This window comes from Anopheles moucheti, chromosome 3, assembly GCF_943734755.1.
Source record: "Anopheles moucheti chromosome 3, idAnoMoucSN_F20_07, whole genome shotgun sequence".
NCBI classification, from domain to species: domain Eukaryota; kingdom Metazoa; phylum Arthropoda; class Insecta; order Diptera; family Culicidae; genus Anopheles; species Anopheles moucheti.
The window spans coordinates 7590570-7616867 of NC_069141.1; the positions used below are offsets into that span (position 1 = coordinate 7590570).

The window sequence follows — 26298 nt, forward strand, 5'->3', positions numbered from 1 at the left end:
ATAAACGCCCCACGCACGGTGGCCCGTAACGTCAGTCGTGCAATTCGGATGAATCGTGCGCTGCAAGTAACACGGAAAGGATCGAACGAAGATTTCGTTTCAAGAAAAGCAAAAACAATAGCGTCGCGAGTGGAAATAACGGTACGGTTCCCGTGTGCCGTGGTTGAAAACCTTTCCGTAAAAGTGCCGTGCAAGAAGGACTGTTTCTCCGGTTCGATAAAAAGCCTGCCCAAAAGAGAAAAGGACAGTGTGTGTTCGTTCTGCGTTGAACCACTCCGCCATCTCCACACACCACATCCTGTTGCGATTCAGTCGGTCTCGGTCTTCGGTCTGCACGGGGTGAAAATTCTCACATTTATTTGCCCGCGAACTTATTTACGGAAATGTAACACCTTGGCCGTTGTGTGCGAACAAGAACACATCACCCCCAACGGAGATAGTGGTGGCTGCTACACCCACAGCATCGCGTCAATAGTTTCGCTAGTGTGTTGCTCGGGTACTGCAAATTGCATCGGATGATTTTCCTTGGCCCGCTTGACAAACAACCCGCTCGGTTAGCTCCTTTTTTGCGCGTGTCCTCCCTCCCCGCTTCCCGCCGCATTTCCCTGTCCCACTCCTCACGTTCAAAACAGAAAAGGAAGGACACCGTGTGGTGTGTCTGTGTGTGTTTTGTCCACCGTTTTACTTCTACCAAACCCATCGCAGTCGGAAGCTAATAAACCACAAATCGGAAAAAGAAACGCGTGTGAATCGAAGAAAATACGCTCGAAGGCAACTGGTTGTCGTCGGCAATCTTCTATCGCAGTGTTGAAGAATACCCCAGCTGCGGGTTGTGATGTATAGCCATTCGAATTCGGTGCTCTTATAGCTGTTTTTGTTGGTGCTGTGTAACTCGGTTTAATCTCCACCCTAAAGAAGAAGGAAATCATTGAAGCGCGAGAAAAATCGCCTACTTTTGTGAAAGAATTTACACAGCACCAAACGGGTAGCGCAGGCTTCTGCTTTAGCCACACACGCGTGGTTTTTGAGATCTTCTAATTGCGTGTGCTTCTATACGGAAGAACGGGTGCTCACGTGTGTGTGGAGCGGAGGGTTTGTTTGTGTCACTTCGACCTCGTGCGATTGTTGTATTCCGTTTTAATTCATCGTTTCACAGGCTCCCTGTAGGCTTGTCTTATCCGTGTTAACAAAAATCTTCCCTCTATTTCCTATCGCAGCGAGCGGTGCATGCAAGTGTGTATAGCGCGTGTACGTAGTGTGTGAGTGTGTGCATTTTTTTTTTTAGCCGAATCACAAACGCAACGCAAAAAGGAGCACTGCGTGCCATCTGGTCTCCAAATCGAAATGCTGCCGGATGCGGTTTAACGTGCCTGTCCGGTGCTCGTCGGGAAGCGAACCGAAACACGAGCGAAAGAACGTCTACCAGGGGCAATAGCTGGATAACCCCCCGTACCCGGTAGGGAAAGCGGACTCCGTAGAAGACTCCGCTGTGTTTGGCGAGGGGCCGCTCCACGGAAAATATGAACTGGCTGTCGTCGACGCCACCGTCAACATCCCGTGACCAGCAGTATCGTCAGCCCCGGTCGCCACCACCACCGCTACTACTGCACTGCCCCGCGATCAACCAAATGCGGCGAAGCTCGCTGCCTATCAGCTGCACAGTTTCAGCTAAAAAACGCAACAACCGCAGCACAGCAGTTGCAGTTACCGGCACAACGAAGAGTGGTGAAGAGTGAAGTGACAAAAATAAATAGCAGGCAAAACAGGCGAGTGGTGAGAGAGAGAGAGAGAGAGAGAAAGAGAGAGAGAGAGTGCACGTGTGAAGAAAGTGTATGAAACAATCGAATATATCCACAGCACGCGGTGCCGAGTGCATCCTTGACAAAGTAGGTCTCTGTGTGTAGTTGCATCCGATCGGTAAGGTAGGCTGCAACAGCTGCCTGCGTGTGTGTATTTTTTTATATTCGCCTTACGTCTTAGCCAGTTTCTTCGCGTGTGGTGACAGCAAGTAGAAGAAAAAATCGATCCTAAGCGAGCAAGAAAAAGAATTGTGCGTGTTCAGTGCGTCTAGTGCGTTGTGACGAGGGCGTTGCGTGAGGGCAAGACCGACTTGGTGGGTGTGTGTGTGTATAAGTCTGAGTTCGGCTATATCAGGGCCCTCAGGTCTCCCCCACATTCTCACCTTTCGACGGCACGGCCGGCACCACCAAAGCACCAGACGGCACCTCACCATGTTCACAGTAAGCGGCGAAGAGACCCAGGTCAGAAGCTGGATGAGTAGACGCAGCATCTGCACCAGATATCACCGATGGACAATGAGAGTCCTCGTGCTAGTGTTGCTAGTCCTGTTGCAGCTGGAATTGCAGGTGCACTTTCAGACGGTAGCAGCCTCACCGGATGATACGTCCTCTTCCGGTTCCACCACATCGACATCCACTCACAGTTCCACAACACAGTCCGGTTCGTCATCAGCGTCAACCTCGTCCCTCGGGATCATACTAGACGAGGATGGCGTGCTGCTAGGTGCGCCCGGTCAACAAACGCTCAGTGAGGAAGCGGCCACACATCTGCACTTCCTGCCAGCGCAGTTAAATTTCGCGCATCGGTCCATCGGTGACCCGCACAATCAGCTGATAGTGCTGTTCAATCGGCACAAAAACCGCAGCGTCTATCTGGGCTCGATCTCCGGCGGTACGGCAGAATTCTCCAGCTCGTACTTCAAGGAGAAGGTGATCCCGCCCGGTGGCAATACCAGCTTCAATGTGGTGTTTCTGCCCCGCAAGCTGGGTGCCGCGGATGGATCACTGCTCGTGCACACGTCCTTCGGCATGCTCCGGTATCCGGTGCAGGGCGAAGGCATCGAATGTCCGTACCGGTTGCGGCCGCTCGTCGGACTGCAGGCACCGCTCAATGCGACACTTGCGCCGGAAATCACACTGTACAACCCTCACGACACACCGCTCCAGATCGTGGAGGTGTACAGCAGCGGGGGGAACTTTCAGCTCGAACTCCCGAGCGGTGCTCAGGAGAGTCCGCAAACGCTGTGGGAAATCCCACCGCATAGTACGCGCACGGTGATAAGGGTGCGGTTTCATGCCCGTACCCCCGGCAACCATCTCGCGTACGTCCGGATCAAGATCTCAGGCGGGGCGGCGAATCCCTCACTCGTCGACAAGATGCTGGTCGTACCGATCGAGGTGGAAATATCGAAGGAGACGGGGTTATACTCGCGGATACCATTTCTGGAGCTAGGCGTCACATCGTCTTTGTCCGAGGAGGTCAGCACGACGGCAAGGCGTACGACGGCCGCGCATGCACTGGCCGCACCGGTGGTAGACAGCGAGTTTGGACTGAACGTCCGGACCGGCCGGAACGTGACCCGGCTCACACTGGACCTCTACAACTCCGGCAGTCAGTCGGTGCGAGTGAAGAGTTGGCTCGTGCAGGCAGATGATATGGAGTCGGTGCACTGTATGCAGGTGCTGGTGGGCGAAGGACCAACGCTGCACGTCGAGTTTGATTGGTCCAAGTTGACGAGCGAACGGCGCCACATCAGTGGCCGGATATTGCTCAAGCTCGAACGGATACTGTCCTCGCCAGACGGGAGTGAACATGCGATGGGGGACGAAGACGATGCGGAGGAGGATGGTGAACAGCAGGAGGAGTTACAGAGTCAGGAGGAAACAACCAGCGCGGAGAGTCGACCGGTGGATGAGTACGAACGGGTGGTTATCCGCATGAACGAGTACGATGGAACCGCTACTTCCACGGAGGAAACAGGAGGAGGAGGAGGAGGGTCCGAACGGTCGAAGGTTGTCCCGAGTGTCTACGCCATACCGTTCGCCGGTGAGGTGCTGAAGGGTAGCATCCAGTATAACGAGGAAGTTTTGCGGTTTCTCCTGCCGGCGCACGAACAACCATCCGCCACCGTTAAGGAGGAAGAAGAGGCAGCGGGCAGGGGCCGGGAGCTGGTCGTCCGGAATCACTTCAACGTGCCATTGTCCATCACGAACATTAGCGTACCTGAGAACTGCTCGCGTTACTTCGCGATCGAGCACTTTCGACCGATCGTGCTGCAGCCGAACGACGAGCGAACGTTGCTACGGATCCACCGGAAGGTTACCGATACGGTGTGGGCCGACACCCAGCAACCGTTTACGATCGTCACATCGTTCCGGCTGGCGACTAATATTAGCGACTACGAGCTGCCGGTCCAGGGGTACAGTGGCCGGCTGGAGCGGTTACTATCGCCTACGGTGCGGGACGCATCGTTACTTACGCCAACCGGGTTGGGCGTGCAGCCGGCGGGCGGCGGGATGGATGCGACAGGAGCGCAGGAGCTTGACTTTGGGGTGCTGCCGATCGCAACGATCGGGGAGGCGCTGGTCGCGTTCCGCAATCCCAACCCCATCCCGATCCCGATCATCCACTGGAAGGGGGCGATCACGTCGGACGGGGCGGTCGGAGCGCCCACCATCACGGTAATACTGCGGGGCTGTGGGCCGCTCCGGTTGGACGGGCTGGTGTTCTGCCACACGGTGCAGCCGGGCGAGTGGATCGTGTACCAGATCAGCGTGCAGAGCGGTACGATCGACAGCTACCAGGGCCGGTTCACGGTCAAGACGGACTACGAGGAGATCGTGACGCCGCTCCGGTTTACCACGGCCGTTGGCGAGCTGCACCTGATGCGTGAGCGGTTGCGCTTTGACGATTGTTTTCCGGTAAGTGTATGAATGTAAGAAAGATGTTGTTGATGGAGGCAAGGGGGGATCAGGTGGGTTAAGGCAGGACCTGGTCCAAGTTCAGTTAGTGGAGGTTAAATGAACGACAGTAACGCTGTGACTTCTGGATTGCATTCTTACTGGAGTTGCTATTAGAATTGGATGAATCTGATTCAAATTTATTCTTCTAAATGTATTCTTGAAATGAATGAATGAATTTGAATCTCTTGTTAAAAAAATGCATGAATCCCCTAAGATTCTTGAATCATTCAAAATTTGTGACTTCCACCTATGAGCTTGACCTGCAAGGGGCATGATTCGTCACTGCTCTATGGATTCATGATTTTTTTGTGTCGATTCCTGACTTGAATGATTCCTCGACTAAAGATTCATATGAATGACTCTTCTTAACAGATTCTTTTAACACAACACTAGTTACTATATCGTAACAACGTACAACAATCTACTCCATTGTCTGCCCAATAATCTCTGGATTTCAATGTTTGCTTTATGATGCATTGCCCACAGAACAGCTTGAGTATTGTTAATACAAGCGAAAGAGGGAGAAAAGTTATCAACAAACAATTTATCTGTATGAAACATACAGGCCCTTGGAAAACATTGCTGACCCTGGCCATTGGGCGATGACTTCAATGTTTTGAACGACCCATACATGTTTATGTCATGAATTCCTTGAATATAAATCCCGATCATCAGGGACCGAGAGACCGTCTCGAACCACTCTTTCGTCCCATACTGCAACATTTGAAACATACCACGTTTCAGGCAGTGCTATGCTATTGGGTTCTGTTTAGTGAAAGTTTATCCATATATCCGGGCGACAGTTCGATGAAGAGTCAACGGAAAGGCAAACCAAAATCTCCCAACCGATCGATCGTAACGCCACCAAAATCTCCATTAATGGTGTTGAATTTCAGAGATCGGCAAATGAGCTGGTAGGGGCCGATCGGTTGGCAAAGGAGAACAAGTTCGCGCCACACGACAATGGTTGTGTGGTTTGGCGATGCAAAATGTATGCAAAATGTTGCCGCGTAGGAAACCGGTGGCGTCGCTGATTGTGGGGTTCGTTGTTCCGAAAAGCAATATCTCCAGAGTTGTCGTGGAGCTGGTCGTGTTTTATTGGGTAAATTTTTATCCAATATGGAGAGTTGCACCGAATTGAGAAATGACACCCAAAAAGTGTTAAGAAAGTAGCAAGAAATACCGGAACTGTTAATTCATTTCATTTACTTGTGGATAATAATTTCTCATAATTTCATTTTCGTACTTTTCCTGATTCATGTTACGTATTTTTACGTACTTTGGAAACGTTTGTACGGATTAAGCTTGAACACAGAAGGGAAGGTTTTTGTTGGGTCACGTTGTCGCCATGAGGTATTATGCCTTTCGTCTTTGGATACACAATGATTGTTAGCTGTAAATATTTATAATGAAGCATTTAAGTTTTTAGATTAATAATAATGATAAAGCGATTGATAAGAACTGCTACACCACAACAAACCTCCCGCCTAATGTATTGTTGCGGTTGTTGTTTTCACGGGATTTGTGCGTAGTTAGGTTTTCCTTCATGTTGTGATTATTTATGCGATAAAGCTGCTTAATATGGTACCGAGTGGGGAATTCCACGAGATGTCGTATTTTATTGCTAACAACTATTTATGATAAAATGTTTAAATACGTAATTGGCGTTATTCATCATTCAGTTTGTATTGAGAGCTAAATTGATTTGCTTAGCTACGAGTAAATAAACTCTAAGAAGGCCAGACACGGCAGACCTAGAGCTCATGAGGTTGTGCCAGTGGAGAAGAAGTGCTGCTATAATTAAGCTGAATTTTTAGTAAAAAATTCGTGACCAGGAACTTTGCTTTTGTCTAGCACTGCTAGAACTGGTTTGGATGAAATTCTGCCAAATAAAATGCACTTTTTCTGTCCTTTCCGTCTGCAAGTTGATGATAAATATTTAACACTCTTAGATAAAAAAAAGCAAGATCCAAATGTTACGGAAATGAGTGAAACACGCGGAGGGTGATATTGGTTGACATTTTCTTCTTCGGTTGAATCGGAATTGGATGTTTCGGTATGCAAATGCGGCTCGCAGATGTGTGCTCCATTTCGTATCCTCGAGGTTATGCTGGCTCTGGTGCGCTTCTGGTTGACGGAATATAGTTTTTCTTCTTTGATCACATTCAAGAAAAGAAGCATTTTATGATCTTAACAATAAAAAGAAGGTATAACATGTTGGCTGTTACCGGTGTTTGCCGCGAGACAAGCTTTCATGTGTGTTTGATCAGCTGTCAAAGCATTGCCGCATGCCTGGATTCCCCTGTAATACGCAGTACCTTCGACCAATTTCGCACTCGATAAACAGATCGTGAAGATGACGGACTCCCACTGCCACTCGAATCTCGCACGTCTCGCGATTGGCGCATAAAGGGAAGGGCGGACGGGTGTCTGGAGTGGCTGGTAGTAATTATCGCTTTTTTGCCATTTCAAGTGGGTGAAATATCTGAAACGACACTTGCATTAAGGCATGGAAATCAATTTTTGCTGATTGGAGCCACTGGGAGAGAATTGGACACTTGAACATCTAGCACGAACTGGATTGGTTCGATCGTTAGTGGTGGTTTGAAGTGAGTGGTGCGATGTGTTGGGTTCAGTGTTGGATGAAGCTGATTCTGAATCTGAATGAATCTTGAGAGGAGAAGAGTCGATTCCTTATTGAATGAATGATTCCTGATTTGAATGCAAAGATTCATACGAATGGATCTGCTTGACAGATTCATTAAGCACAACGCTTGTTGGGATTGCCGACGTGTGTCGCGATCCATTTTTGGAATAGTTTGATAACTCACGCGTTGAGCTGAATTTTTAGCACTCATACACGCTAAACGGCAAGCTCGGCAACTGTAAAAAGGCAGTGCATTTTTATCGTGTCGCGATAAGAAAGGGGTTAGCGATCGTAGAGAGGTTCAATGATTCTATGTTCACCTTTGCCTACCGACTGTCCACTGGCTAGACAACGAAGGTTCAGCCCTACATTCGGTCGTCGAAGGCCACCTTTATCGTAAGGTACGGCAACCCCGAAATGGAGTTCGTGTGCGCAATCGGTTTGCACTTTAGGTGAACTCGCGCAACAAGACGCTTTGTCCCAGCTCCGCGTGACTATTGCACGACCGTGCTCCCATTTGTCGTGTGTTCCTGTTGTTCATATCTTGGCCCGGAGATCGTGTGATTTTTATTTTTTGCATTGCAAACGCGAACTCTCGTTGTGAAGCGATGCTGCTTCCTTGTGGTTGTGGGGGCCCGGTTTTGTTTGTTCCGCTGATTATCAGCTCGGATCAAACCACAGCGTGCCACAGTGCCACGGGGTAATCAGTAGGTGGCCGAGAGATGCTAGACAACAACAGAAAGACTGCCGCTCAGCAAGAAGCCTAGAATTGTGAGTCCCTCGCCACCGCTTGGGAAGGAGCGGGCGACTGATAAGGTGGTATGTTTTCGTAAGTGACCTTGCCGTTGTGCTGATGTTTTCCTGCTCTGTCGGGGGCTGTTTTATAACTTCTCCAAGCAAAACAAATCAGCTGATAGTGCACGATCGATCACGGGATTTGCGTAAGATTAGCAAATAAGCGTTACACACGGAACAGGGCACACAGGAGCACGATCGTTCGGGGTGGTGTCTCTTCTGGATCTTCCACTAGTAAACACATCTACCTGGCTCCACCGTACCAAAACCTGGTCGACTGGTGGAAACTAGGCCATTAGGTCCAAGGTGTGTACTAGTTCGCGGGACATTCGAGGGTATCGGATGCAGGAATGGTACGATCTTCATCAACATTACAACGTCTGATACCGAGCGGCTGAGGACATGCGCCATGCATGTACAATGTTTGTAAACGTAAACGGAGACCAAACTCTAGCTAATGATCGATAATACCATTATCAGGCGCCAGTTTCTTGTTCGGGAACATGAAAAAAGCCACTCGGTTGTTGATGAGTGAGCGGATGTATTTAGCACAAAACAAGCATAATTTTACGTGTTGGTCTGACTGTTTTTTTTTCTTTGTCGTTCATTAATCAACTGCAAATAAAGCAGAGACTCGGTCGAATTGAATCGATTTCCTATTGAGTTCTACAAATGAAAGTAGGCTTTAACGCACGCCTATGCATAAGAATGTTGTGAGAATTAATGTCTATCGATCTGATTAATTATTTTCGGAATAGGACCTGAAATTGATCCAGTACCCGCGCGAATTAGGTCTTATGGGTTTATTTTATATTCAGTTTCATTGTTGTTGCAGAGTTCCGCAAAGGCAAGCGAATATGATATCTGTGCCGGTTATGATATCTGCCAGCAACCCAGATTTGAGTCATATCGACTTTGTGTTTGGTTCTGTATGATGTCGCTTCTTAACGAATAAAAATACTTTGAATTGGATCAGTTCAAGACGCTAATTCTCAAATCCTGGACAAAATTCCCACGCAAATCGTGTGTTGCGCTTACTTCTGGCGCGAGCAACATGAGAAGCACGTAAAGTAAAACGAAATACGAGAAACGATTATTGTAGATTTATATTCAAGTTTTTTATTAAAATGAAAAGTATTACATTAATGCACAACATTATATGTTGAACTATTGAAAAATATCCAATGCTTGTTCTTAACCTCACATAAAATAAAACTGGATATGGCTATCATTTTGGAACGCAGTATAGTGCATATTTTTTTCAGTTTCAATTGACGGGACAATTTAATTCGCTTGCGCGATTCGGAATCGCGCAAAATATTTAAAATCTATTCTCTCAATTGCCAAACAATGTAACATTTTTGGGAATCCTATTTTTGACATCGAATTCTAATTGCCAACAGCGCATTATGGTTGCCAATATTATAAAGACAATCACAAACGAAAAAAATGGCAATATGTAAATGTCCGTATCCATGCGCGCCCACCACGGTCGTGTTTCATTTCACAATTGCTTTCACTTTCCACTTTAAACAGGTTTGCGTGTGTGTATGTGGAATTGATTTTAATTCTTCTTTTTTCCCCTACTCATTACCAGGGCAAGCTATGCACACTGTCACTGTTGGCCGCCTCCAGCTTCCCGACCAAGATCCAGATCGAAAGTATCCGTACGGATGTGCCGGGGCTGAGCTATGAGTTCCTGTCGCCGGACAAGCAGCGTCCACTAGCGCCGAATCAACCGGTCGCCCTGTACCCGGACACGGTCACCAGCATCGGCCGGATGACGCTCGACCCGAAGGCCCACTGTGGCCCGGTGGCGGACTGTTACAGCAGCTTCGATTTGCTGTCGAAACCGTTCGGCGTCAAATGGATGGCCACGCTCGACTGTTACGAGCAGTACCGGCGGCTGGACAGTGATAAGCTACTGCAGCAGCTCCAACGATACGCGGAGATGAGACAGCGGCTGACGAGCGTACAGTTTCAGGTGCTGGCCGAATCGAGCCGGAGGTTCGATTTTAACGCGAGCGTTGATCTGGTGTGGCCCAAGCTGCTGGATGAGAATGTGTTCTTTCCGACGTTGCAGGTAGAGCAGGAAGCGGTCCGGCTGATAACGATCAACAATCCATCGGATCAGATACTGTTCGTGCATCTGGTACTGCACGACGTGGCCATCCACGGACGGCAGCCCATTGTAGATGGTGGCGGCGTTGGTAGCGGCATCAATCTACCTCCCGAGGTGTTAACCGCCTGTGACAACTGTACCCTGAGCGAGGAGAGCGTATTTTCCTTCTTCCTGTTCGACAGTGACGACATATACGTAAATTACGTCAAACCACAATCGTTTCTGCGGATCGCGATCAAGTTTAGTGCCCAGCTGCCCGGCACCTACTCGACCGTACTGTACATGCGCAACAATCTGACGCTAATTGATGCCGCCTGGATACAGGCACGGGCCGTTGTCCCACTGTTCAAGTTTGGCAACAGGCGGCCCGGTTCTGCAACGGCGCTTCAGTTCGAAATCACCGAAAAGCATGCGCAACCGTGCTACGATCGGTTTTATCGCAAGCTACGATCGGAGGGTCGCTTCAAGAAGTACTACATCGATGCCCAGGGCCAGAAGCACGATGTGACGCAGGATGAGCCGGTGGCGGGTGACGGTGAGGAGAAGAAGGAGTTTGTGGTGGAAACGAGACGAACTTTTACGGCGCGCAACTACGGCGAGGTACCGATCCTGATATCCGGCATCCGGATCGAGGAAACATCGTGCGAAGGTTTCGGCTTCAAGGTGCTGGACTGCACACCATTCGAGCTAGCGCCTAACGCTAGCCGCAAGATCGAGATAGCGTTTGCACCCGATTTCACGCTGTCGCGCGTCATGCGCGTACTGCACTTCGACACGAACATAAACCACTTTTCGGTCAACTTTACGCTGCTGGGCACGGTACCGATGCATCGGTTAGATGTTTGCAATGAGATGCTACCGCGGCCCTGGTTCGAGTACTGGTTCCGTGCCGTACTGTTCGTCGTGTTGCCGACCGTGCTGTTCGGTACGCTGGCGGCCGCCGTACTCGACTCGAACCGTGTGCTACGGGTCCATTTTTTGAGCCTCGTGCGCGAGAAAGGGCCGCTGCAGCCGCCGCTTGATCTGCGCCAGATCGCGCTACAACATTCAAACGGGGTGAGTGATGCCGGGAAGGAATCGGCCAATGGTAGCAAAGATGGACGGGCGGGCGGCGGCAGCGGTGGGTCGACGAATCATCAAAACGGTAGCGTGATCAGTGCGTCCTCTACGGTGGTATCCCGCAGTCATCGTAAACCAGATCGTAAAAATGGAACACACACAAAGGGTGGAACGGCGACGGTAGCGGCAGGACTGCAGAACGGAAGTACCAGTAGCAGTAGTGGAGCATCCTCGGGCGAAACTACGGGCAGCCGATTCAATCGTAGCTGGACGGATTTTACAACCAAGCTGGGCGCGACTACTAAACCCATCCTTACGGCTGCGACTCCCACATCGTTAACTTCCTCGCTGCTCGATGCGGGAGGCCGAGCGTTACAAGCGACCCTCACCAAGAGCCGCCGTTCGATCACTCCGTCGAAGGAGCAACAGCAACAGTCGTCGATCAGTACGGAACTTTTGACGTCCAACTCACCTTGCAGCAGCAGCGGTGGAGCAACCAAAGACAGAACGAAGTCCCCTTCGTCCACATCCGAAACGGAAAGCAAATTCGCCAAGAATGGACCGTTCGGTGGAAAAACAGCATCGAGCAGTGCTTCAACCATTGACTTAACCAGCGTGCTTGAATCAAATTCAACCGCCAGCAAGCAGCATCACCACACCAACTGTTCGACGTCCTCATTGGCGTCTTTGTCGTCCTCCACGTCGTCCTCATCGTCCGTGACAGCAACGGAAGAACCAGCCGCAGAGGAGCGGCCCATTTCATTGACGACTTCTTTGTCCCTTTTCTCGTCATCCTCATCCTCCTCGTCATCGTCATCATCGTCGTCCTCTGCGTCAACGACATCCTCGTCTTCTTCGTCACCATCGCCAACGTCGAAGCAGCAGCACCATCATCATCATCATCATCAGCAAAATCATCAATCCAAACAGCAGTCTGCAACAACAACAGCCACCACCAAAACGAACGTGAAGAAAACGAAAAGCCTTCCGGTTAGCTACGAATCGGTGGTTGTCTCGTTGGCATCGGTGTTTGCCGCCACTAGCACCCTGTCGAGGACGGGTACCACCACCACAACCTATACTAGTCAGAAACCCACGGCAGAAGTAACGTCTTCAACGGTGGTCACATTGGCCACTGGAGCATCACCCACTACGAAAGTTTCGGTACCATCGGTGCAGATATCGACGAAAGAAATCCCAAGCAAATTACGGACCGGACTACCGAATGTTGCGAATGGTAAGCAGCTCGTGAACGCATCGATTGGTAATGGATCAACCAAAGCTACGGTGACACCCAACAACAAGCAACAAGAATCATCTGTGAGCTGTGTGAAGTCGGAAGTCGGTGAGAAGGCCAAACCTTTCAGTGGTACAATGGGAACAGCCGACAGTGGTGGAAAGGAAAATTGTTCCAGTGGTAATATCATATGCCACGAGAAACCGTCACTCGGAAACGGAAATGCACAGGTATGTTGAAAACAAAAACATGTATAATGATAATTTTGATAATTATAATTATATTGTTTTTAGTAATTAATTCGTTAGCCGACAAATTAAACCAATTGAGCAGTGTATTATGCATTACATATAGATGGGTTTTAGCGATTTTGAAGTGTAGAACCCAGTGTAGGTTTGTGTTTTGTAGCTATTCTATTGTGCACGAACAAAGACAGGCAACGTTAACGGTTAATTTGTGATATCCACTACGAAAACTAATTAGGCAACTTGGTAAGAAGCTTCATAAGGTAGGCGTCATGCCGTAGCTAAGTATTGTTACATGCTGAGGAACCGTGTATCCTTCAGATAAACTAAGTGTTAATTTTTATGTTTTGGCGGGGTTTGCTTTGCTGGGGTTCTGATTATTTTTTTTCTCAGTCGTTTTGAACATAAGACTGATATAAGCTATTAAGGTTGCATTTAATATCTATTAGTAATAAATTATCAAAGCCATCATCAAAATTAATTCATGTTTGATGTATACGTTAGTTCGAAGTATAGGCCGATTTAAAAAAGGGCTCTATTCAGTTGCATTTGTTGATGGGTTCATTTATCAGTCCATCAAGCGGTGAGCACTCGCCGATAGAGACGTAGCGGAACCGCTCAGGTTGATTGACGATAGCTGCAAGACGATTAATGGCCACAATCTTGCACACGACAATGTTTGAGCGATGTCTCTCGGACTCGTACCTTTTAAAATGCCCACCGTTGTACAGTCGTTTGTTTTGCGTATGCGGCCGATGCGTTGTGCTGCTGAATGTTCTGCGTGTGTTGAGGTTTGCGAGAGGGGGTTGTTTTTCTCTTCTTCGCTATTGTTGTGTTTTAGATCGCTACGCATGCGCCTCCGCCGTCAGTACGATACGATACTCTCGTGCGTATTGGATGGTATCGCACGTGAGCGGGCTCTGATTGCAGGGGATGTTTTTTTGTGTGTGCGTGTGTCGGAAGCGTGTAGGATGGTAGGAAGCATGACGCACGTGGTGTAGTGTTGCAAATGGAGATCCATGTGCGCGGGGTTCTATGGAATGTTATGCGTTCGGTGCGCATGCTGAACCATCGATGATTCCTCCCAGTACGTACATTGAGCGTGTACACTATTGCGCGCGATCTCGTGCCGCGGAGTCATGCTCAGTTATGCGCAAGATTACTGTTCTCGGACCATATGACAAAGACGATTAGGTGTATCGAGGGAGAGAGTGAGAGAGTGAGGTTGAACTGGTCCTCCTCAATCGTCTAAATCAACCCATCGCAACGGTGACATACACGGGACGATGAATCGACGAGTTGTTGATGGCTTCGTGCACATCAAGAATGTTTTTATTTATTTTAGAACTCAAAAACAAACAGCGTAACACATACACATGCTGTAGTTGTGTAGTTGACCCTCAGAATCGTTCTAATACAGGGATCGGCAAAGTTGGTGGCTAAAGAGAGTTCCAGATTGAAGTAAATTATCAGCTAAAATGTTTAATTTCGATGCTTCCGTAAATTTTTATAAAAGTGAAATAAGAAACAAATGCTTGCAATTGCAGATAACGCCATCAAGCGGTGGTTTTTTATATGCCGAATTAAATCCCTGATGTAATAAGACGGTTAAGATTATTTCATTGCAGTAAGCAACGGAAAACTCAACCGAACAATAAATGGCACTGATTGTTACTCGAATTGTTTTGCTTTTACTGATTGCCTCTAGGAAAGTATTCGTATGCGTTCTCAGTCTGTGATTCTTAATCACCGAGCCTGCTACATGTTTTTTCGTTTCTTTTCAATTCCGGAAAGGGAATGCAATGTGCGCATCCGCTTAATGTCAATACACTCGGCACATTTTGGCAACTACAATGAAATGGTTCTATTATCTTGCAATGAAACGAACCCATGGGCCTTCTTTGCTCTAACCAAATTCAAGCAAAATGAAAGTGGGAACAGGCAGAGTCTTAAAATTAGATTTTATTTCACCGCTTCGCCCTATATTGTATGGCGCTCTAAAGCGACAGAGAGCTTTGAACTTTGATAACATTAACTTACGTCATGTGAATGATGTTGATGGTTGGCCCCAAAATAGCGCTAGCACATTGATAAAGACTACATTTAATTCTAATTGGTTTGATACCTTTTCGTTTCGTTTTAGGTGGAATCGTCACTTCAGCCACAGCAGCAACAATTGTCGCAAATGAAAAAGTTTAGCAAAACACCTGGCCGTGAACGAAAGCCGAACCAAAGCAAGAAGGGCACGAACGGTAAAGGGACTTCCACGGGCGGTAGCGCACAGCAGTACAAGGGAACAGCGCTACAGTTCAATACTCCAGCGCAACAACAGCACAAATCTACCACGCTTGGCACAATTCTGCAGAACGCATCCGTACCCGTGCCTTCGTCGACTGCGGCTGCCGCCACGGTTTGGGGCGAAAACTGTGCCCGATTCAGCGATGTCGTTGCCCAAACGCCTGCCGCCAAGGTCGGCGGAAAGCAATCCACGGTTACTTCGCTGTTGCTGAGCATGGAATCAATTTCCTGGCTGTCGGGCATCTCGGGTAGCAGCAGCAGCAATCAAAACGCAGATAAATCAACCAATCATTTACGTTCACATGGAAGTAATGCTTACGGGACAATGGCGGGATCAACCGCGGGCAGCACACAAAGCTATCGGAAGCCACTGCATTCGCTGCAGGAGCTTCCCAGCAATGGTTCCGTGTCATCTCTCTCCGGTACGAACGCTACGAATCGCACCGAGCAAAAGTCGAAAGACGATAGCTGTATTGATGGAACGCCCGAAAAGGAATATTCGGCACCATTTGTTGCCACCAGTGCGTCACCGGATTTGGGTCCGATTGGAACATCCAAAAAATCACCCACCGGCGGACACAACGTCGATGGTGAAGAAGAGGAATGCGATGGAATGATGGGTCACATGGCAGGCGGACGAGTCGGGTCCAATATGGCTAAATGCTGGGAACCATTCGGAGGACACGTTATCCACAATCCGACCCAACTGGCGGGTGGTTCTAGCAGTGAGGCATCGACCACGATTAGCAAAGCAATGAATGCTGGACAACAGTCGGACAGCTTCTTTTCGCAATCGTTTACCGATTTCCCACACCGCCAGAATGATCAATATCGGGGCATTGCTTCGATGGCGGGCGGATCGAATGGAAACATGAATGGGATCACCACATCGTCGCTACTTTCAATCGCAGGCCACGGTTTTACAGATCACTCCACTGGGTTGTCTCATGGTGGTAACAATCAACAACCAGACAACAGCAGTTCTGGAGCGGTTGAGAATAATTTTATGGAAGCTCGCCGTACATCATTTCACTCGTCCGGACAGCAGCATCAACATCAGCAAAACAATCACCACGATTGGAACAACACGATGGAGGCGCATCTGCAGTGGCCCATGTCTACGCACAAACCGTTGGCCTCGCAACCGGGCGGCTTGAACCAAAACTGGCGCACGGCAGATCTGTGGAATAGTCTGAACGCGCAACATCAGTATCAACAGCAACAGCACCACCAACAGCAGCAACAAATGGCTTACGAATCGGTACTACACTTTCACTCACAGCTGGCAAGGGCCGCCGCAGGAGCCAACCAGCTGCCGGGAAATCATCCGCTCCAGCACCAGCAGCAAACGGTTCCGGATGTTAGACTAGGCCATCGTACATCGAACCTGAATGATGCGTGGCTAGGTACGGCAATGTCTTCGGGTCAGACAACGGTAGCCCCACCGCCTGGCTTCTCCAATCATCTACCATCAGCGGGAACACATGCGAACATGAGTGGTTTGCCATCGAATAGGATTGTGTATCAAGATCCACAGCAAGCGTATAACATGCTTCTCCAGCACCAACTCCAACAACAGCAACAACAGCAGCAGCAACATCAACAATCGCAACAACAGCTCATCCGTCAACTTTCATCCGAAGAGTCAAACATCGTTGGCGGCGGCAATGGTACTTCTGGTGGCAGTGCTTCTGCTTCTACGACTGATTCTGCATCTGGGCAAACAACGGTGACCGCAGCAGTAACAGCAGCAGCATCAACAGCATCTACGTCCGGCTCTTCGACAGGCACTTCGGGTTCCTCATCGTCCTCTTCTTCGTACAGTCCCTTTCAGTTCCCTTCGATCTGGTCCCCGGCTAACAATATAGATGTGTGGACTGCGTCTACGGGATCGTCCGAGGAAACATAGGCCCCGACTGTAGCTTACAGAGGCTATATCGAATTGCAGCTGAATGCACATTACGTGTTATGCTCGATTTGTTAGTTTTGTGCTGGATATTTTTCTTTTTCCTCCATTTTACTTTATCTTCTAAACACATCCCTTGCTATTATATCGGCATACAGGCATACAGGCAATCTATTTGTATAAAACTTAAAATCTGAATTTTGCTCCCAATTTTTTCTAAAGTTTTACTAAGCTGTTTGGTGCTTCTAACTGGTCAAAATGCAATGGATACTTATCATTGGACCAATAAAGCAATACAGCTGCAAACGATTTAGAACATGGAACTAGTTGGAAACTTAAAAAAAAAAGTTTTCAAAACTGATTGGAAGAAAATTCTACCTTTTGCCATTACTAAGCGCCCAGACTGTTTTGCTAAAGTTTTGTTTGATTTTTTTTTATTTTACGATTAGCTCTTCTTAATCTTACGGCCACTGCTCGTGTGTCAGCGCTAGGTTACGTTTTTATCAGTTCTAGGTTCTCCTTCCTATTTGCACCAGAAATCTTAGAAAGAGTACGAATTTTAATTCGTTTATTAATTTACATTATTATTTACTACTTTTCTTCAAATTAAGTCATTTATGGTTTACTTTGAGCTTTAGTTTCGTTTAGCTTTCCTTTTAGTAACATTTTTGTACCACAATGTGAAGATATATTTTGGCTGCGTTGCGTAAATAATTTGAATTACACTTAAAATGAAACGAACATAAAAAATACTGCTTTGCAGAGTGGAAGTAATTTATTTTGATCGATGTTAGAGAGGATCAAAATTGGCAACCGATTGGCATTCAATAATTTATGCTGCTATTAAGCTGTTGCCGAGTCCTTTGCCAAATAAATGAGATGGACTTTGTTTATAATGTTCCGTTTGCATCGAATTTTCCTGATAGGCATTATGTTTACTTTCTTCCTTCACACAATTCACACTGTTCGCGCTATGAATGGAGGATGTGGTTGCAAACACGAAATAGCACATGATAAGTAAACACTAAACGTTAACTGGAGTATTGCGCTAACGAACAACTTAACTACTAAAGCAGAAGATTTCCATCACATCGGCTCCAGTGTGGACATTATTGGCTCACCGTGTAACCGTGTTGGTGGTATAAAGCATGTGACGATGCGACAAAGATGAAAAAAATATCTACAAAAATACAATATTACACACCAGAACCATATTACCATTCATATTTGCTGTTCGTACGGCACCGTATGGCTAGAAAAAAAACTGATGAAATAACCTGTACGCATGATGTGGACTAAACGAACAAACTCTCGATAAAAATGATATGATGATACGAACCGGCACGTGACAGTGTACGGATAATTGATGATGATGATAATGATGATGAGATGAGATGGTAAAACCGGACGAATAATGGACCCTCTTGCTTATGCAAAAGGTTACGAAACGATTTGGAAGAAATAAAAACGCATGCACACAAAGGTGTGGAAAGATTAAATAATCTGCAAGCGAAAGCGATAGCAATGAGTGGCGATTATTGTTGAAAATTTGGAGGAACAATGAGAAATAGAGCGAACTCTGTTTCAAATACTGCTTAATAACGGCTTTCAATAAGATTTTGAAATGCATCGGCATGTTAAACATCTCCAGACTTAGTTGCTTCGATTTTCAAATCCCTATTGAGACGGTGTTGGTAGCTATGGGTGAAGTAACAAGCGTGGATAGTTGGAGATGTCATCTATGTGTAAGGCTGAAAAGCTCTTTAACATACAGTGTTATCTATGCGTAAGAATGTAAAGCTCTTTAAGATACAGTGCCATCTATGCGTAAGAATGTAAAGCTCTTTACGATACAGTGTCATCTATGCGTAAGAATGAAAAGCTCCTCGACTTACAGTGTCATCTATGCGTAAGAATGAGAAGCTTTTCGCGTTACAGTGTCATCTATGTGTAAAAATTTAAAACTCTGTTCGATACAGTGTCATCTATATGTGAGAATGAAAAGCGTAGAGGTGACATTTTATTGATTATCACACCAACTTCAGAATGTTTATCACCCATGATCGAATACTTCGATCGGATGGAAATTTTATCCCAAAAATTCTAAAAGTAACAGGAGCGAAGGACACGCATGGAGGTAACATTCTATTAATTTTCAAACCAACTGGTTTTCTGTTTTCATATTTCCGTTACAAGGAGAGCATGGCCGCAGCAGGAGAGCAGCCGAGCAAGCACAATTCACGCGCTTCCCGGTAGATGAAATGCATGAAATGTTTCATAAAATGTTACATGAAATGTTTCATGCATGGCTCTTTATTGCACTAAGCATCGTTGATCATATTCTCTTTCAATTCGAAAAAAAACATTTACTGCATTGGATTACATGCATTGACAGTAGCTTCAATGGCATTATGTTGCGTTTGTGGCCCGATTTCATCATGAGGTGTTTTTATCTGTGCGTCATTTTACCGGCACTGCAGATGTCAAACGGTGCGCTGTTGACAGGAGAGCCTTACATCAGTGCGCTTGTTAGGTTTTGTGTACTGAAGCTTGACAGCTCGGGTCGTGTGTGCCTTCATTTTGTTTTTCCAGACAGGACGCCGAAAAGAGTGCGTCATTACTTATAACTAATCGAATAGAAAAGTGATGTGTAACGCAATGAAAATGTCCAAACGGAACGCTTGGTCACGGGGGGAATCACTCGCGCTGCTAGACATTCTGGGGAGGTGCTGCATCCCCTTCCTGGACGGTACGATCAACAACCGGAAAGGCTAATTGTATCGCCAGATCGAGCACGAAATGCAGCGGCGCGGGCTCACCACCAATCGCGACGCCCGGCAGATAGAGCACAAGTGGATAACCTCAAGTTTAGCTTGAGCTCCGGTACAAGCTGGAGGTGTAACAGCGTAGAAATAACGACACCGAAGCGTGGCTACCGGAACTGAAGCCGTGCGAATTCTACAAGGAGCTGGACGACCTGTTCACTGCGGTGGATCAGCGACTTGGGAAGAATCCAACGGAAGAAACATTTGAGACGTACTACGGTAGGTTACATTGTAGCCATTCAATACCATTCTATTGTGATAACAATGTTTCCAAGTAACAGAAGAAGAATTTGTCACTGAAGAAATGCAGGAACTTGCGGTAGATGACGATGCGGTTGTAATTGAAGAGATTGTGTACGATTCACAAGATGCGCTTGAGTTTGGTAAGTGCGAAGAAGCGACAGTGAGTTACGACAGTGAAACAAATCTTATTTACTATTGTTTATTCCCCCTACACCTTTGCAGAAGAAGCCGCAGCAGCTGCCAGCAGTTCCAAAGGACAGCAACAATCGTCCGCACAACCACCCACACCGGCACCACCACCCACTCAGAAACGGAAGAAGCTAACGGTGGAAAATATGGACGGCTTGTTGGTAACGATCTGCGCACTACAGAGAGACCTCAACGATTACTTTAACCGCTATCAAATGGAATTCATCGAGAATGAGTTCGAATCGTTCCGGGAGAAGGAGAAGGAACATCTGCTACAACTCAAACTCGAGCTGGAGGTATTGAAACAGAAGTTTTTGGCTCGAATACAGCAGATTGCTAGCGGTGATGGAACGGTGGATACGGGCAGTGATGAACCGGTTGCAAGCGAATCGAAACGACGCCGGGTTGCTGTTGCTAGACGAAAATAGGCTAAGGTGTTTTGTTAGTTGCTAGTGGTAACCGTTCGAACAACCAAACAGAGATTGTAATGAAAGTTTGGTCCAAGTAGTCGCACCAAGCTGTCAACGCCGTGTGTGCTGTGTGGATAAACAATCACTATCCCCTAACAAAACAGGTTGAAAGCTTGCCCGGATGCTTATAGGTTATGTTTAAGGTGCAAATTGTATGCATAAATCGAAAGAAATTCCCTACATATCGGGAAACGGTGTCTCAAAAAGCTTGTTGAGAAAAACAATTACAAAACGATTGATCGGGACAGATGTTCAAACCGACACGAAGGGGCTCTTCAGGTGAACTATTTGGAAATCAACGAAAAACCTTAATTTTGTTTGAAAACAAGTTTAAAAATACATTTCAACCATAAAACAATACTCCCAAAGCATTACTCAACGTTTGGCCAGCAAAAAAAACACGGTGCTATTATCGGCACTTCCATCCGACGGAAATTTCCGAAAATCGAAAAAGTAACAAGAGCGAAGAACACGCATGGAGGTAAAATTTCATAAATTTTCAAACCATTTTCAGCATGTTTATACCCGCGATCGAACACTTTAATCGGATGGAAATTTTTTCCCGAAAATTGAAAAAGTAACAGGAGCGAAGGACACGCATGGAGGTAACATTGCATAAATTTTCAAAAAATTTCAGCATGTTTATACCCGCGATCAAACACTTCGATCGGACGGAAATTTTATCGCAAAAATCGAAAAAGTAACAGGAGCGAAGGACACGCATGGAGGTAACATTTCATAAATTTTCAAACCAACTGGTTTTCTGTTTTCAGATTTCCGTTACCAGGGGAGCATGGTTTTCAAGAGGTGACACCTGGTACCAGCCGAGCATGAAATTTTCATCAAATATTTCATGAAAAATTTCACGAATTTTTTTCATGAAATATTTCATGAAAAGCTTCATGAAATATTTCATGAAAAGTTTCATGAAATATTTCATGAAAAATTTCACAAAATTTTCATGAAATATTTCATGAAACTTTTCATGAAATATTTCATGAAACTTTTCATGAAATATTTCATGAAACTTTTCATGAAAAAAATTCGTGAAATTTTTCATGAAATATTTGATGAAAATTTCATGCTCGGCTGGTACCAGGTGTCACCTCTTGAAAACCATGCTCCCCTGGTAACGGAAATCTGAAAACAGAAAACCAGTTGGTTTGAAAATTTATGAAATGTTACCTCCATGCGTGTCCTTCGCTCCTGTTACTTTTTCGATTTTTGCGATAAAATTTCCGTCCGATCGAAGTGTTTGATCGCGGGTATAAACATGCTGAAATTTTTTGAAAATTTATGCAATGTTACCTCCATGCGTGTCCTTCGCTCCTGTTACTTTTTCAATTTTCGGGAAAAAATTTCCATCCGATTAAAGTGTTCGATCGCGGGTATAAACATGCTGAAAATGGTTTGAAAATTTATGAAATTTTACCTCCATGCGTGTTCTTCGCTCTTGTTACTTTTTCGATTTTCGGAAATTTCCGTCGGATGGAAGTACCGATAATAGCACCGTGTTTTTTTTGCTGGCCAAACGTTGAGTAATGCTTTGGGAGTATTGTTTTATGGTTGAAATGTATTTTTAAACTTGTTTTCAAACAAAATTAAGGTTTTTCGTTGATTTCCAAATAGTTCACCTGAAGAGCCCCTTCGTGTCGGTTTGAACATCTGTCCCGATCAATCGTTTTGTAATTGTTTTTCTCAACAAGCTTTTTGAGACACCGCTTCCCGATATGTAGGGAATTTCTTTCGATTTATGCATACAATTTGCACCTTAAACATAACCTATAAGCATCCGGGCAAGCTTTCAACCTGTTTTGTTAGGGGATAGTGATTGTTTATCCACACAGCACACACGGCGTTGACAGCTTGGTGCGACTACTTCGACCAAACTTTCATTACAATCTCTGTTTGGTTGTTCGAACGGTTACCACTAGCAACTAACAAAACACCTTAGCCTATTTTCGTCTAGCAACAGCAACCCGGCGTCGTTTCGATTCGCTTGCAACCGGTTCATCACTGCCCGTATCCACCGTTCCATCACCGCTAGCAATCTGCTGTATTCGAGCCAAAAACTTCTGTTTCAATACCTCCAGCTCGAGTTTGAGTTGTAGCAGATGTTCCTTCTCCTTCTCCCGGAACGATTCGAACTCATTCTCGATGAATTCCATTTGATAGCGGTTAAAGTAATCGTTGAGGTCTCTCTGTAGTGCGCAGATCGTTACCAACAAGCCGTCCATATTTTCCACCGTTAGCTTCTTCCGTTTCTGAGTGGGTGGTGGTGCCGGTGTGGGTGGTTGTGCGGACGATTGTTGCTGTCCTTTGGAACTGCTGGCAGCTGCTGCGGCTTCTTCTGCAAAGGTGTAGGGGGAATAAACAATAGTAAATAAGATTTGTTTCACTGTCGTAACTCACTGTCGCTTCTTCGCACTTACCAAACTCAAGCGCATCTTGTGAATCGTACACAATCTCTTCAATTACAACCGCATCGTCATCTACCGCAAGTTCCTGCATTTCTTCAGTGACAAATTCTTCTTCTGTTACTTGGAAACATTGTTATCACAATAGAATGGTATTGAATGGCTACAATGTAACCTACCGTAGTACGTCTCAAATGTTTCTTCCGTTGGATTCTTCCCAAGTCGCTGATCCACCGCAGTGAACAGGTCGTCCAGCTCCTTGTAGAATTCGCACGGCTTCAGTTCCGGTAGCCACGCTTCGGTGTCGTTATTTCTACGCTGTTACACCTCCAGCTTGTACCGGAGCTCAAGCTAAACTTGAGGTTATCCACTTGTGCTCTATCTGCCGGGCGTCGCGATTGGTGGTGAGCCCGCGCCGCTGCATTTCGTGCTCGATCTGGCGATACAATTAGCCTTTCCGGTTGTTGATCGTACCGTCCAGGAAGGGGATGCAGCACCTCCCCAGAATGTCTAGCAGCGCGAGTGATTCCCCCCGTGACCAAGCGTTCCGTTTGGACATTTTCATTGCGTTACACATCACTTTTCTATTCGATTAGTTATAAGTAATGACGCACTCTTTTCGGCGTCCTGTCTGGAAAAACAAAATGAAGGCACACACGACCCGAGCTGTCAAGCTTCAGTACACAAAACCTAACAAGCGCACTGATGTAAGGCTCTCCTGTCAACAGCGCACCGTTTGACATCTGCAGTGCCGGTAAAATGACGCACAGATAAAAACACCTCATGATGAAATCGGGCCACAAACGCAACATAATGCCATTGAAGCTACTGTCAATGCATGTAATCCAATGCAGTAAATGTTTTTTTTCGAATTGAAAGAGAATATGATCAACGATGCTTAGTGCAATAAAGAGCCATGCATGAAACATTTCATGTAACATTTTATGAAACATTTCATGCATTTCATCTACCGGGAAGCGCGTGAATTGTGCTTGCTCGGCTGCTCTCCTGCTGCGGCCATGCTCTCCTTGTAACGGAAATATGAAAACAGAAAACCAGTTGGTTTGAAAATTAATAGAATGTTACCTCCATGCGTGTTCTTCGCTCCTGTTACTTTTTCGATTTTTGCGATAAAATTTCCATCCGATCGAAGTGTTCGATCACGAGTGATAAACATGCTGACGGGTTCGAAGTTACCCTGGACACAATTTTGACATGACAATATGGGCTGAGCGCAGTCATGGCGTAAACAAAATTTTTTTTTATGTTTTTATTCCGATTGCAATGGTATTTTAAAACAATAAGTTAAAGGAAACAAACAGAAACGCCTGTTCTGTGACCTTTTGCGTAGTACTAGTGATTTTTTGGTAAAATGTATTACAAAATATTTCTAAAAGTTGTCTCCTTCGTTGACCCTGCGATTGTTTATGAATGTGGCATACTGTCAAAGTGCGTTGATTTGTTTACAGTTTGGCGAGGCATGATAAAACAACATTACTACGTTGCTGTATCTCCTGCTGTCCGTGTTCCGTGTCGTGCGTTTATGTGTTTCCTGCGGTGAGTGCGTGATTCATTCATTGGAAAATGTTGCCAGGAATCGGGATGTTCGGCACGGGCGAAGTGACCCACGTGCTCGTGCCAATCCTGCGTGACAAGGGCTTCAACATAGTGGCGATATGGGGTCGCACTGGGAAGGAAGCAGAACAGGCTGCACTCGAGCTAAAGATACCGTTCCACACGGCCAAGATCGACGATGTATTGCTGCGGAAGGATGTTGATCTGGTGTTCATCACCTGTCCGCCGTTTCTGCACTCGCAGATATCGGTGAAGGCACTCGGCATAGGCAAGCACGTCGTTTGCGACAAACCGATGACACTGATGCAGAGCGATGCCCTGAAGATGGTCCGAGCCAGCCAGTATTATCCGACACTTATTTCCATCGTGAACCACTCACTGCGGTTTCTGCCAGCGATTGCACACATGAAACGCGCTATCCAGGAAGGTTACATTGGGGCACCGGGCCCCTGTCTCGATCAGACGCTAATTGATGTGAAGGTGCGAATGGGTCCACTGTTCAACCGGAAACGGTACGACTGGCTGTGCGATGAATCGATGGGTGGTGGAGCGCTTAATCTCGTAGGCAGTCATGTGATAGACCTGGTGAAGTTCCTGACGGAACGGAAAGCGGCCCGAGTGCATGGAACGGTCCGCACGTACGCAATGTACGCATCACATTCGCACACGGGCATTCGGAGAGTAGCCGCACCGGACGTTTGTACGTTTCAGATGGAACTCGAGAGTGATGGAAGCACGACCAGTGGGCTCGTGACGGTCAACATAAACTGTCACGAGTCGAATAATGCGTTTCAGCAGGAAGTTGTCATTTACGGCCCGGCGGGTCATTTGACCGTGCGCGGAGGTGATCTGGTCGGTCACCGGCTGAACGCCGAGACGGGCGCTATCAAGGAGGAAATGTTGTATGTGGACGTGCAGGATCTTCAATTTTCCACCTCCGACACCACCCTGCCGAGACCGTATGTGAAGGGACTGTGCAAGCTGGTCGGTGCCCTTCGGGATGCTTTCCATCCGAACAAGGAAAGTGCGGGTTGGATTAAGGAGCCGGTACAGGCAGCAGCCACCTTCGAGGATGGCCTATACGTGCAGGCAGTACTGGATGCAATCCGCAAGTCGAGCAATGAACGGTGCTGGACGAAGGTAAACGTCCGCTCCGAATCACCAACAAACCAACAGAAGCAAAATGTACTCACCAATGCTGCCGCCCGCATCGCATCCGTCTCGGCCATCCGGGCCGATCCCAGTATTAATCATACCGGATACTTTTAAGCTATGCGCGGATGTAATCAACCTAACCCTCTTTTAGGTTACATTAGAAACCAGATTGGTTGGTCGAATCATTTTTTATAGAAGCGTTTAGGGAAGCGGAAAGTATTGTTCTTTTTTTTTTTACACCGCCCATACACACACAAATCGTTCTATTTATTGTGCATTTTTTCTACTAATAACATACTAGTACTAGTATTTAATGCCTTACGCGAACAACAATGGGTGATCTTGTCGCGAT

At 46.7% G+C, this 26298-nt stretch overlaps 2 protein-coding genes and 2 pseudogenes across 2 annotated transcripts; 3 read left to right on the top strand and 1 right to left on the bottom strand.

Moving 5' to 3' along the window:
- The first annotated feature begins 81 nt into the window (after window positions 1-81).
- Window positions 82-17986, top strand: LOC128301664 (uncharacterized). The gene is made up of 4 exons (XM_053038252.1): window positions 82-141; window positions 1218-4721; window positions 9803-12853; window positions 15012-17986. Exons 2-4 carry the CDS (start codon window positions 2232-2234, stop codon window positions 17073-17075), a joined length of 7605 nt encoding a protein of 2534 aa, XP_052894212.1. The 5' UTR covers window positions 82-141; window positions 1218-2231; the 3' UTR covers window positions 17076-17986.
- A 1690-nt stretch (window positions 17987-19676) lies between these two features.
- LOC128304239 (uncharacterized) lies at window positions 19677-21065 on the top strand (annotated as a pseudogene).
- Window positions 21066-22425: 1360 nt separating this feature from the next.
- On the bottom strand, window positions 22426-23835 carry LOC128304250 (uncharacterized; annotated as a pseudogene).
- A 965-nt stretch (window positions 23836-24800) lies between these two features.
- Window positions 24801-26289, top strand: LOC128300364 (glucose-fructose oxidoreductase domain-containing protein 1). Its single transcript, XM_053036391.1, has one exon. It carries the CDS (start codon window positions 24801-24803, stop codon window positions 26058-26060), a length of 1260 nt encoding a protein of 419 aa, XP_052892351.1. The 3' UTR covers window positions 26061-26289.
- Window positions 26290-26298: the final 9 nt, after the last annotated feature.